Source organism: Bombina bombina, chromosome 2 (genome assembly GCF_027579735.1).
Source record: "Bombina bombina isolate aBomBom1 chromosome 2, aBomBom1.pri, whole genome shotgun sequence".
NCBI classification, from domain to species: domain Eukaryota; kingdom Metazoa; phylum Chordata; class Amphibia; order Anura; family Bombinatoridae; genus Bombina; species Bombina bombina.
The window spans coordinates 872,875,836-872,890,223 of record NC_069500.1 but is presented as its reverse complement, the minus strand read 5'-3'; the positions used below and the strand labels follow the sequence as shown (position 1 = coordinate 872,890,223).

The following is a 14,388-nucleotide window of genomic DNA, read 5'->3' as shown; positions in this document are numbered from 1 at the left end:
TAACCCCTTTACAGTCCCTGGTATCTGCTTTGCTGAGACCCAACCAAGCCCCAAGGGGAATACGATACCAAATGACGCCTTCAGAAAGTCTTTTCTAAGTATCAGAGCTCCTCTCACATGCGACTGCATGCCATGCCTCTCAAAAACAAGTGCGCAACACCGGCGCGAAAATGAGGCTCTGCCTATGCTTTGGGAAAGCCCCTAAAGAATAAGGTGTCTAAAACAGTGCCTGCCGATATTATTATATCAAAATACCCAGATAAAATGATTCCTCAAGGCTAAATATGTGTTAATAATCAATCGATTTAGCCCAAAAAAAAGTCTACAGTCTTAATAAGCCCTTTTTGAAGCCCTTATTTACAATCGTAATAAACATGGCTTACCGGATCCCAGAGGGAAAATGACAGCTTCCAGCATTACATCGTCTTGTTAGAATGTGTCATACCTCAAGCAGCAAGAGACTGCTCACTGTTCCCCCAACTGAAGTTAATTGCTCTCAACAGTCCTGTGTGGAACAGCCATGGATTTTAGTGACGGTTGCTAAAATCATTTTCCTCATACAAACAGAAATCTTCATCTCTTTTCTGTTTCTGAGTAAATAGTACATACCAGCACTATTTCAAAATAACAAACTCTTGATTGAATAATAAAAACTACAGTTAAACACTAAAAAACTCTAAGCCATCTCCGTGGAGATGTTGCCTGTACAACGGCAAAGAGAATGACTGGGGTAGGCGGAGCCTAGGAGGGATCATGTGACCAGCTTTGCTGGGCTCTTTGCCATTTCCTGTTGGGGAAGAGAATATCCCACAAGTAAGGATGACGCCGTGGACCGGACACACCTATGTTGGAGAAATAAACATTTTAAATGCGTTTAAAACATCTATTTTTTATGCATATATTTTAAAAGGAACATTCTAGTCAAATTAAACTTTCATGATTCAGATAGGGCATGCAATTTCCAATTCACTTTTATCATCTAATTTGCTTTGTTCTCTATGTGTTCTTTGTTGAAAGCTAGACCTAAGTAGGCTCATATGCTAATTTCTAAGCCTTGAAGGCAGCCTCTTATCTCACTGCATTTTGACAGTTTTTCACAGCTAGACAACGCTAGTTCATGTGTGCTATATAGATAACATTGTGCTCACTCCTATGGAGTTAATTATGAGTCAGCACTGATTGGCTCAAATGCAAGTCTGTCAAAAGAACTGAGATAAGGGGGCTGTCTGCAGTGGCTTAGAAATCAGAGGTACAAAGTATATTAATATAACCTTGTTGGTTATGCAAAACTGGGTAAATAAAGGGTTTATCTATTTTTAAACAATACAAATTCTGGAGTAGACTGTCCCTTTAATGTGGTGCTAAATTCCTAATGTACACTATGCATATATATATAAAAAAATTACTTTAATGTCCCTTTAAAGGATCCACACACTTAAGATAAATATTATTTTACCTACAGAAACTTAGCTTTAAAACAGTCCCTTTATATTAAGGAACCTTTTCCATAAGCTTCAAAATGGCTGACATCTCATACTGGAATTTTCCTCTGTCAGCCAATGCATGATCTACAAAGTCAATAAGATTGTAAAATGGCACAGTTAATACTTGAATCATGAGATTAAACCTCATCTGTATTGGATGAGAGCATGAATGTCCTTTTAAATCTTCCAAAATATCCGCTTCCTGTAAAGGATGAATGAAATGAGTACCCAAATAGAAGTTGCTACAAGGTTTTGAGTGAGGTGCTCCGCATGTGACTGAGTGTCTGTCATCTTCCACTTGAATGGGAAATAATTTTCAAATACTTCATGGCCCACATAAACCAGTATAGAGTTCATACCTTAAGAAAAAAAAATAGAATGCTACTGATTATCCTCAGTCTTCAAAACAAATGCATCAACAAGAGGAAAATGGTGTAGCCGAAATAGTTGATTTTGCTTGTCGATACCATTTTAGCTATACTGAAAAATATGTATACAGCAGTATTCTCTATAAAAAAGCTATGTTAACAAGAGTCAGTATTGGCCTTTGTGTGTATATAATAAGATAAGCGAAGGAAGCAGTTTTATAAAGAGAGAGATAGTATAAGGATGTCTCTTCCTGCAAGTTCAGTCCAATTAAATGGGTTGTGGTTTGATTGAACACAGACAACTGTTTCATATACAAAATAACAGAGCATTTTCCATACATTTAATACTCTACCCTTAAAGTGTTTCCAGTAACTTGTTAAACCAGTAAATCTAGTAATATATATATCCTATATAATAAAAGGCCACGTATGTTTGACGCAGTCATGCGCAGTAGAGACTGCGCAAGACAAACATACCTGGCCTTAATGACAAGTGCTGATGCGCAGTAGAGACTATACGAGGACAGCCATGGTCATTAATCCCTAAAGAACTTCTGCCGCGATTTGCTAAAAGTAGCGAGATCGCGCTATTTCTGCATGGCCCACGAGTGGGGCAGTGCAGAAATAGTCTTGCAGAGGTACTCTGTGTCCCTCTCTGCATTGGGTAGCAGTGGTGCCGATCGTTGGTGGAGTGGGAGGGTTAGGTGGGAGGTGGGTGGGCAGCCCATCACTGGAGGGGGGCGGGAGGGATGGGAACAGGTGGGACCGCTACACTATAGAAAAAAACATAAAATTATGCTTACCTGATAATTTTCTTTTCTTCTGACGGGAAGAGTCCACAGATGCATTAATTACTTTTGGGAATTTAGAACCTGGCCACCAGGAGGAGGCAAAGACACCCCAGCAAAAGGCTTCAAATACCTCCCCCACTTCCCTCATCCCCCAGTCATTCTGCCAAGGGAACATGGAACAGTAGGAGAAATATCAGGGTGAAAAAAGGTCCCAGAAGAACAAAACTGTACTGCTGCCCCATAGATAAAGCGCGGGCGGGAGCTGTGGACTCTTCCCGTCAGAAGAAAAGAAAATTATCAGGTAAGCATAATTTATGTTTTTTTTCTTAAACGGGAAGAGTCCACAGCTGCATTCATTACTTTTGGAAAAACAATACCCAAGCTAGAGGACACTGAATGCAAACAAAGGGTGCAAAACGGAAGCCTGGGTAACCACTCATCAGTTACGCAACCTGCAAAGCCGTGCTAGAGACCACTCAGACCCAGAGTCTGCTGAGCACAAAGGCTTCCAAGGAGTTAGCCCTGCGGCTCTCAACTCCCACAGAAAACATTTCTGACCTAAGCCAAAAAAAAACTATCAAACCCCAAGAGGGAAAGTAGAGGAACCCATATGAGATCCGAAGGACCATCCAACACGGGCTCAAGACAAGCTGGACAAAAAAAACCTATCTACCCCCGAGAGAGAGAAAGGAAGACCCCATGAGATATCCAAAGGGCCTAATCCAACTTAGAGCAACCCAAGGTTGCAACAGGATCACTGTCCAAGGAATCAAACTCCTTAAGAGGACAAGGACCAGAAGATAAGTTCATAGTCAGGAGAAAACTTCACTAGGATGACCGGAAAGTTACCCTCATATCCCTGACACTGCACCATATCAACTATGGTGTTCCAGAAAACCGTGAGTTCCTCCTTGCAACCAAGACAAGTCAAAACCCGTCAGGCTAGACAAGCATAGACAAAAAAAAACTGTCCTAGCAGCTAAAAAATAACTCCCCAAGAGGGCACAAAGCCACCTGTGAGCAAAACTCGCGATGACCAATCACCGGGTAACAAAGCTATCCTGAGCCATCGTGAGACACATCCCACCGAGATGTGCCGAAAAATCTCGACAACAGCTCCCGTCCAATGAGCGTTCCATCCCGGCAGCAGACGCCACAAGTAGAGAGATGGGCACGAAGAGTCCCCCCCATTAAAGGGGAGGACAAATTCAATACCAGAAACGGTCCATACTTCAAAAAAACAGAATGATCCCCGGCCTTCCTTCCAGGATAACGGCCCCAGCCCAAAGGCTAGTGAAGGACCGAAAACAAGAGTCTCAAACCCTTGGAAGAAAAAGGAGGAACCTAAAAGGAATCAAACCCCCAGAGTAGAACCCTGACAGGAACCTCATGCTCGGGTCCAAGGACCCCTACACAGCAGCCTTCTAAAAAGAAGAAACACTCCTCAAGGGAAGAAAGTACTCTGACCCACAGCATTCCGATACCAGAAATCAATTCTGTGATTCCGAGAAAGCAAGAGAGGGAAAAAACCCTACGAGGCAAGAAAACAAGGACCCACGGGTCCTTCCCAGATACTGAGGTACCTCCAAATCAAGGAGAACACTTAAGAACCCCTTCCTCACCCTAGGTGATAAAAAGAGAATTAGGCAACGGTAATCACCCTACCAATAGAGGCTAAACTCCAATATTGTCAGTCTAGTTGGTACAGCAACTGGAGCCTACCAGAAGCATCAGATGTCCCAGCAGACAAGTAGGGATCTGTCAGAAAAACCTCAAACTGAAGCCTCAGGCTGATATAAATCTCCCATGAGAGTCAGAAACCCCCGCCCGCTCCAAAGAGACACGCGGGAGAACCAAACACTGAGGTTAAGCAGGACCGTCCATATCCGTTCCAGGCAAGAGAGACATGGTCCTAAGCCGGAGTCTTTGAAAAACGGAACCGATCTGAAGATCTAAAGCTCCTGAGGAACCAATAAGCTGCCACCTATGGTTAGGAGCGCACCCAGACAGTGCCATCCGCCATCTAAATCCTTAGATTTAGATCCAAGGGGCAGTTCTTATCTTGAGAAGACGACAGTCTCCAGAGATCCTTGCAGGATCGGTCTCCCGTCATCCTTGGAATAACAACGGGAGCCTCGCAGCTCTTGGTAGAAAGGCAGGGTGGCTCCTGCACTCTACCTACTAGAGCAAACGAAACACTGAGAGAAAGGAAGGACATGCCCGCACTTCCAGAACAATTACCCAACCCAAAATGGGAGGAAAGGAAACATCGCCACCGCAAAAGTAATGCGACTAGGCCACAGAGTCGTCATCCAGAGATACCGCAAGTGAAGATGCAAATTATCCACCAGATACTAGATCTCCGGAAGTCAATCACATCTCCAGACTCCAAAGGAATCTCCAGGGACCCTAGGAACCACGATGACGTCTGAAAAAGTTGGTCACGGATCTCAAGCAATATTCCAGAAAGAACCAACTTATATCGGAGCTCCCAACCTTCTTACCAGAAGCGTTAGATCTATGCCCCAGGCCCCATACGTAGCAGGAACCAAGCCCGGAGTCCATAACACTGGGCCATTAAAATTATTATTATCAGGTATTTGTAGAGCGCCAACAGATTCCGCAGCGCTGTAAACATAGTCGGTGTACAGGATAGCTTTTGTAGGGGTCAAGTGGGTAGAGGGCCCTGCCGAGAGTTTCACTGTTGTAGTCGGCTCTTATGAAGCGATCTGTAAACAGCTGGGCCCATAGGCTTACAATCTAAGGGGTTCAAGGGGAAAGCAATGGCGTTAGGAAAGGTTAGTGTTGGTTGTATGCATCCCTGAATAGTAGAGTTTTTAGGGAGTGCTTGAAGCTGTTAAAACTAGGGGAGAGACTTATGGAGCGAGGCAGGGAATTCCACAAGATGGGGGCCAGTCTGGAGAAGTCCTGTAAACGTGAATGTGAGGAAGTAACAAGAGAGGAGGAGAGGAGGAGATCCTGAGCTGATCGAAGGGGACAGGAGGGAGAGTATCTAGAGACAAGTTCTGAGATGTAGGGGGGAGCAGTGCAGTTGAGAGCTTTATATGTCAGGGTGAGGATTTTATGTTTAATCCTAGAGGCAAGAGGAAGCCAGTGAAGGGATTGACAGAGAGGTGCAGCAGATGAAGAGCGACGAGTAAGGAAGATGAGCCTGGCAGAGGCATTCATAATGGATTGTAAAGGAGCTATGCGGCAGCTAGGTAGACCAGAGAGGACGGAATTGCAGTAGTCGAGGCGGGAAAGGATGAGAGAGTGGATTAAAATCTTGGTTGTATCTTGTGTAAGGAAATGTCTAATTTTAGCAATGTTTTTAAGGTGGAAGCGGCAGGCTTCAGCCAAGGACTGGATGTGAGGAGTGAAGGAAAGATCTGAGTCAAGTGTGACCCTAAGACATCGGGCGAGCGGGTTAGGGGTAATGATGGAATTATCAACAGTTATAGAAATTTTGGGGGTTAAGACATTGGAAGAAGGGGGAAAAATAAGGAGTTCAGTTTTGGAGAGATTTAGCTTAAGGTAGTGAGAGGACATCCAAGATGATATGTGAGAAAGACAGTTAGTGACACGGGTTAGTAAGGAAGGAGGTAGGTCTGGTGCAGAGAGGTAGATTTGGGTGTCATCGGCATACAAATGGTATTGAAACCCATGGGACTTTATTAAGGAACCTAGTGACGACGTGTAGATTGAGAAGAGAAGGGGACCAAGGACAGAGCCTTGAGGTACCCCAACAGAAAGTGGTAACGGGGCAGAGGATGCTCCGGAGAAGGCTACACTAAATGTACGGTTAGTCAGATAGGAAGAGAACCACGAGAGAGCTGTGTCACAGATGCCGAAGGATTGGAGGGCTTGGAGCAGAAGAGGGTGTCAAAGGCTGCAGACAGGTCAAGGAGGATAAGCAGAGAGAAGTGGCCTTTGGATTTTGCTGTAAGTAGGTCATTGGTAACCTTGACAATTGCTGTCTCTGTAGAGTGATGGGAACGAAATCCAGATTGCAGTGGGTCAAGAAGAGAGTTTAGTGTAAGGAAATGGGATAGACGTGCGTAAACTAGCTTTTCGAGGAGCTTTGAGGCAAGAGGGAGTAGGGAAATAGGGCGGTAATTGGAAAGGGAGGTTGGATCAAGGGAAGGTTTTTTGAGGATAGGTGTGACCAGTGCATGTTTTAGAGATGAGGGAAATATACCAGTGCTGAGGGAGAGGTTGAAAATGTGTGCGAGTATGGGGGTGAGGGTAGAAGAGAGGGAGGGGAGTAGCTGTGAGGGGATGGGGTCAAGGGGACAGGTAGTGAGGTGGGAGGACAGTATAAGGGCAGAAATTTCATCCTCATTAACAGGGGCAAAAGAGCTGCATTTTTGGATATTTGGGTTTTGGGTGATCGTGAGCTTTTGAGGGGGTGGGAGATTGGAAGTATGTTGAGAGCTGATTTCACTTCTGATGGAGTCAATTTTGTTGTTGAAGTGGCTTGCAAAATCTTGAGCTGAGAGAGAGGTTGTGTTAGGAGGTGGGGGTGGGCGGAGAAGAGTGTTGAACAGACATTTAGGGTTAGAGGAAAGAGTAGAGATGAGATTAGAAAAATATTGTTGCTTATAAAGATTAAGGGCAGAATAGTAGGAGTTCAGGATGAACTTGTAGTGAAGAAAGTCAGCTGAACTCCGAAATTTCCTCCAATGTCGCTCAGCAGTACGGGAGCATCTGCGTAGGTTAAAAGACATCTTTTAGAATCCTACAGGATAATCAGCACCACAAGGGTGACATGAACCTAAGAAATAGTAGACAGCGCCCGACCAGTACCTGCCTGGTACAAGAGCACGCCAGAACTGTCTTAAGGTTCAAGAAAAATCTACCCGAAGGTTCGATAACATGACTAGAAAACAAAACCTTGGTCTTTAACCAAAGTGCGCAACTTCCGAGGAAGTGCCCATGCGACCACAAAATCGCAAGTATCAGTTTCAGAGAAAGAACGTTCCCAAAATGGAAGTTATATCAGACGTGAGCTTATACAAACAAATCAAATACATCCTATCCGGATCAAAAATAAAAGTAAGGCAGCACTGGTGGGTGAACGCCCAAGGAAAAAAGGTACGCCAACTGGACCAGCCGATCAGAGGCCCCCTTCACCCAAGCTCAGAACTGGAACCGATACATAAAATTAAAAAAAACGGAGACGTCAAAGGAGATTAGCTTCATCCCAAAGCGTGTAACCCAGTTTGCCATCCGGCATCTAAGGCCTCAGATCTCTCGGCCCACTAGGACTGGGATCCTTTAGCAACGCCAAAGCATGCCGTTAAAGGACACGAAAAAGTGCCAACCTATAACAGAAGGCAAAATTATCCCTCGCTGGATCGTCAAACGACTCTGGCCCCAAGGTTGGGGTCCCTGAAGCCTCAGAGGCCCACTCTTCCCCAGGAGGCCAAACTGATTCGGGCAATCTCACGTCCGACGGGCCCTGGTTGACGAACACGGACAGTATCATTAGTATCATTAGTATTTCACTTGGGAGATACAAATGAGCCAACGCCCTGGATATGGCCATGCGGAACCGTGCCGTAACCTCTGGAGGAAACAAGCCACCTTCCGGAGGAGTTAAAGGCCATAGGGACACCTGCTTGCATAGCAAAGGAAAGTTCTGGGACACACGCCTCACAGGACCTAGAATCCTCGGGGGCGGATGGCTCAATGCACTCTGAGGACCCTGAATCAGGAGAAGAGAGTACTCTGGAAAGGCAATCGGAACATAACTGATGGGCATGGATAACCCGGGCCATTTCATATTCATCACAAGACGCATTCTCTGCATCAGAGACATCCGTGTCTAAAAAAATCAGAATCCTCCATCTTGGGATTACAAAAATGACAAACACTAACTGGCACCCTTTTTACACCTCCAATGGCTGGGGCACTCACCACATTCTGTGAACCAGACAACCAACGAGCAGATTCTCTCTGTCGCCACACAGTCAGCATACGGAAGTGAAAAACAATGTAACCGCAACCGGTCACGAGGTGCACCGTGCAAGTCATAAAAAGAGTGCGTAAATCTAAAGATCGCGCCAATTGATAAGATCTAATGTTCCGAAAAGCCATGAGCCTAAAGTATTACTACACATCCGCAGATAGAACCACATAACAAACATGATTAAAGTCCCCCCTGTTCAATAACCCCCCTCAGAGGATATTAACCCATGATTCCTATTTTAAGATAAATGGAGTCCCACTGGGACCCTACCTTCTCGTTAACATCACATTCACAAATTAAGTAAAATGAAACGATCTTACCGGAATCTACGCTGTGGAACAGTGTGACAGATAGTAGCCTCGCCTCTGACATGGACTTGAGTGAATAAAGGCAGGCAGCGAAACTCGTCAACGCTGATTGCCAAAGAGCTGTTAATATGAGTCGGGATGGTTTCGCAGAAAGACTCTCCCTGCATCTTCGGACTCTAACCTTCATCCATGCTCTCACCGAGAGGCTGACAGGACTACTTAAAACTCCAGTCCCATTTCGAAGAGTACTACCCTCCATAAGAGACTATCTCAAACATCTGACACTTCTATGCCAACCTCCTGTAACGAAAAGGCAAAGAATGACTGAGGGATGTGGGGGAGGTATTAAAGCCTTTGGCTGCGGTGTCTTTGCCTTCTACTGGTGGCCAGGTCCTGAATTCCCAAAAGTAATGAATGCAGCTGTGGACTCGTTTAAGAAGAAAAACAGAATTTATGTTTACCTGATAAATTACTTTCTCCAACGGTGTGTCCGGTCCACGGCGTCATCCTTACTTGTGGGATATTCTCTTCCCCAACAGGAAATGGCAAAGAGCCCAGCAAAGCTGGTCACATGATCCCTCCTAGGCTCCGCCTACCCCAGTCATTCGACCGACGTTAAGGAGGAATATTTGCATAGGAGAAACCATATGATACCGTGGTGACTGTAGTTAAAGAAAATAAATTATCAGACCTGATTAAAAAACCAGGGCGGGCCGTGGACCGGACACACCGTTGGAGAAAGTAATTTATCAGGTAAACATAAATTCTGTTTTCTCCAACATAGGTGTGTCCGGTCCACGGCGTCATCCTTACTTGTGGGAACCAATACCAAAGCTTTAGGACACGGATGAAGGGAGGGAGCAAATCAGGTCACCTAAATGGAAGGCACCACGGCTTGCAAAACCTTTCTCCCAAAAACAGCCTCAGAAGAAGCAAAAGTATCAAACTTGTAAAATTTGGTAAAAGTGTGCAGTGAAGACCAAGTCGCTGCCCTACATATCTGATCAACAGAAGCCTCGTTCTTGAAGGCCCATGTGGAAGCCACAGCCCTAGTGGAATGAGCTGTGATTCTTTCAGGAGGCTGCCGTCCGGCAGTCTCGTAAGCCAATCTGATGATGCTTTTAATCCAAAAAGAGAGAGAGGTAGAAGTTGCTTTTTGACCTCTCCTTTTACCAGAATAAACAACAAACAAGGAAGATGTTTGTCTAAAATCCTTTGTAGCATCTAAATAGAATTTTAGAGCGCGAACAACATCCAAATTGTGCAACAAACGTTCCTTCTTCGAAACTGGTTTCGGACACAAAGAAGGCACGACTATCTCCTGGTTAATGTTTTTGTTAGAAACAACTTTTGGAAGAAAACCAGGTTTAGTACGTAAAACCACCTTATCTGCATGGAACACCAGATAAGGAGGAGAACACTGCAGAGCAGATAATTCTGAAACTCTTCTGGCAGAAGAAATTGCAACCAAAAACAAAACTTTCCAAGATAATAACTTAATATCAACGGAATGTAAGGGTTCAAACGGAACCCCCTGAAGAACTGAAAGAACTAAGTTGAGACTCCAAGGGGGAGTCAAAGGTTTGTAAACAGGCTTAATTCTAACCAGAGCCTGAACAAAGGCTTGAACATCTGGCACAGCTGCCAGCTTTTTGTGGAGTAACACAGACAAGGCAGAAATCTGTCCCTTCAAGGAACTTGCAGATAATCCTTTCTCCAATCCTTCTTGAAGAAAGGATAGAATCTTAGGAATCTTTACCTTGTCCCAAGGGAATCCTTTAGATTCACACCAACAGATATATTTTTTTCCATATTTTGTGGTAAATTTTTCTAGTTACAGGCTTTCTGGCCTGAACAAGAGTATCAATAACAGAATCTGAGAACCCACGTTTTGATAAGATCAAGCGTTCAATCTCCAAGCAGTCAGCTGGAGTGAGACCAGATTCGGATGTTCGAACGGACCTTGAACAAGAAGGTCTCGTCTCAAAGGTAGCTTCCATGGTGGAGCCGATGACATATTCACCAGATCTGCATACCAAGTCCTGCGTGGCCACGCAGGAGCTATCAAGATCACCGACGCCCTCTCCTGATGGATCCTGGCTACCAGCCTGGGGATGAGAGGAAACGGCGGGAATACATAAGCTAGTTTGAAGGCCTTGGGATCCCTGGATCTGGACCCGTAGCAAGGAACCTTGAAGTTCTGACGAGAAGCCATCAGATCCATGTCTGGAATGCCCCACAGTTGAGTAATTTGGGCAAAGATTTCCGGATGGAGTTCCCACTCCCCCGGATGTAATGTCTGACGACTCAGAAAATCCGCTTCCCAATTTTCCACTCCTGGGATGTGGATTGCAGACAGGTGGCAGGAGTGAGTCTCCGCCCATTGAATGATTTTGGTCACTTCTTCCATCGCCAGGGAACTCCTTGTTCCCCCCTGATGGTTGATGTACGCAACAGTCGTCATGTTGTCTGATTGAAACCGTATGAACTTGGCCTTTGCTAGCTGAGGCCAAGCCTTGAGAGCATTGAATATCGCTCTCAGTTCCAGAATATTTATCGGTAGAAGAGATTCTTCCCGAGACCAAAGACCCTGAGCTTTCAGGGATCCCCAGACCGCGCCCCAGCCCATCAGACTGGCGTCGGTCGTGACAATGACCCACTCTGGTCTGCGGAAGGTCATCCCTTGTGACAGGTTGTCCAGGGACAGCCACCAACGGAGTGAGTCTCTGGTCCTCTGATTTACTTGTATCTTCGGAGACAAGTCTGTATAGTCCCCATTCCACTGACTGAGCATGCACAGTTGTAATGGTCTTAGATGAATGCGCGCAAAAGGAACTATGTCCATTGCCGCTACCATCAAACCTATTACTTCCATGCACTGCGCTATGGAAGGAAGAGGAACGGAATGAAGTGTCCGACAAGAGTTTAGAAGTTTTGTTTTTCTGGCCTCTGTCAGAAAAATCCTCATTTCTAAGGAGTCTATTATTGTTCCCAAGAAGGGAACCCTTGTCGACGGAGATAGAGAACTCTTTTCCACGTTCACTTTCCATCCGTGAGATCTGAGAAAGGCCAGGACTATGTCCGTGTGAGCCTTTGCTTGAGGAAGGGACGACGCTTGAATCAGAATGTCGTCCAAGTAAGGTACTACTGCAATGCCCCTTGGTCTTAGCACCGCTAGAAGGGACCCTAGTACCTTTGTGAAAATCCTTGGAGCAGTGGCTAATCCGAAAGGAAGCGCCACAAACTGGTAATGCTTGTCCAGGAATGCGAACCTTAGGAACCGATGATGTTCCTTGTGGATAGGAATATGTAGATACGCATCCTTTAAATCCACCGTGGTCATGAATTGACCTTCCTGGATGGAAGGAAGAATTGTTCGAATGGTTTCCATTTTGAACGATGGAACCTTGAGAAACTTGTTTAAGATCTTGAGATCTAAGATTGGTCTGAACGTTCCCTCTTTTTTGGGAACTATGAACAGATTGGAGTAGAACCCCATCCCTTGTTCTCCTAATGGAACAGGATGAATCACTCCCATTTTTAACAGGTCTTCTACACAATGTAAGAATGCCTGTCTTTTTATGTGGTCTGAAGACAATTGAGACCTGTGGAACCTCCCCCTTGGGGGAAGCCCCTTGAATTCCAGAAGATAACCTTGGGAGACTATTTCTAGTGCCCAAGGATCCAGAACATCTCTTGCCCAAGCCTGAGCGAAGAGAGAGAGTCTGCCCCCCACCAGATCCGGTCCCGGATCGGGGGCCAACATTTCATGCTGTCTTGGTAGCAGTGGCAGGTTTCTTGGCCTGCTTTCCCTTGTTCCAGCCTTGCATTGGTCTCCAGGCTGGCTTGGCTTGAGAAGTATTACCCTCTTGCTTAGAGGACGTAGCACTTGGGGCTGGTCCGTTTCTACGAAAGGGACGAAAATTAGGTTTATTTTTGGCCTTGAAAGACCTATCCTGAGGAAGGGCGTGGCCCTTACCCCCAGTGATATCAGAGATAATCTCTTTCAAGTCAGGGCCAAACAGCGTTTTCCCCTTGAAAGGAATGTTAAGGAGTTTGTTCTTGGAAGACGCATCAGCTGACCAAGATTTCAACCAAAGCGCTCTGCGCGCCACAATAGCAAACCCAGAATTCTTTGCCGCTAACCTAGCCAATTGCAAAGTGGCGTCTAGGGTGAAAGAATTAGCCAATTTGAGAGCACGGATTCTGTCCATAATCTCCTCATAAGGAGGAGAATCACTATCGATCGCCTTTACTAGCTCATCGAACCAGAAACACGCGGCTGTAGTGACAGGGACAATGCATGAAATTGGTTGTAGAAGGTAACCCTGCTGAACAAACATCTTTTTAAGCAAACCTTCTAATTTTTTATCCATAGGATCTTTGAAAGCACAACCATCTTCTATGGGTATAGTGGTGCGTTTGTTTAAAGTAGAAACCGCTCCCTCGACCTTGGGGACTGTCTGCCATAAGTCCTTTCTGGGGTCGACCATAGGAAACAATTTTTTAAATATGGGGGGAGGGACGAAAGGTATACCGGGCCTTTCCCATTCTTTATTTACAATGTCCGCCACCCGCTTGGGTATAGGAAAAGCTTCTGGGAGCCCCGGGACCTCTAGGAACTTGTCCATTTTACATAGTTTCTCTGGGATGATCAAATTCTCACAATCATCCAGAGTGGATAATACCTCCTTAAGCAGAGCGCGGAGATGTTCCAACTTAAATTTAAATGTAATCACATCGGGTTCAGCTTGTTGAGAAATTTTCCCTGAATCTGAAATTTCTCCCTCAGACAAAACCTCCCTGGCCCCCTCAGACTGGTGTAGGGACATTTCAGAACCATTATCATCAGCGTCCTCATGCTCTTCAGTATCTAAAACAGAGCAGTCGCGCTTACGCTGATAAGTGGGCATTTTGGCTAAAATGTTTTTGATAGAATTATCCATTACAGCCGTTAATTGTTGCATAGTAAGGAGTATTGGCGCGCTAGATGTACTAGGGGCCTCCTGAGTGGGCAAGACTCGTGTAGACGAAGGAGGGAATGATGCAGTACCATGCTTACTCCCCTCACTTGAGGAATCATCTTGGGCATCATTTTCAGTGTCACATAAATCACATTTATTTAAATGAAAAGGAACCTTGGCTTCCCCACATTCAGAACACAGTCTATCTGGTAGTTCAGACATGTTAAACAGGCATAAACTTGATAACAAAGTACAAAAAACGTTTTAAAATAAAACCGTTACTGTCACTTTAAATTTTAAACTGAACACACTTTATTACTGCAATTGCGAAAAAGTATGAAGGAATTGTTCAAAATTCACCAAAATTTCACCACAGTGTCTTAAAGCCTTAAAAGTATTGCACACCAAATTTGGAAGCTTTAACCCTTAAAATAACGGAACCGGAGCCGTTTTTAACTTTAACCCCTTTACAGTCCCTGGTATCTGCTTTGCTGAGACCCAA

At 45.1% G+C, this 14,388-nt stretch overlaps 1 protein-coding gene across 1 annotated transcript in view; it reads right to left on the bottom strand.

Annotated features, from left to right (window-relative positions):
- Window positions 1–785: 785 nt before the first annotated feature.
- Window positions 786–14,388, bottom strand: part of HGSNAT (heparan-alpha-glucosaminide N-acetyltransferase) — a 154,285-nt gene continuing 140,682 nt past the window's right edge. The window contains exon 18 of the mRNA XM_053703202.1: window positions 786–1,843. Coding sequence (XP_053559177.1) covers window positions 1,662–1,843 — 182 coding nt within the window. The 3' untranslated portion in view covers window positions 786–1,661. The remainder of the gene's footprint in view (window positions 1,844–14,388) is intronic.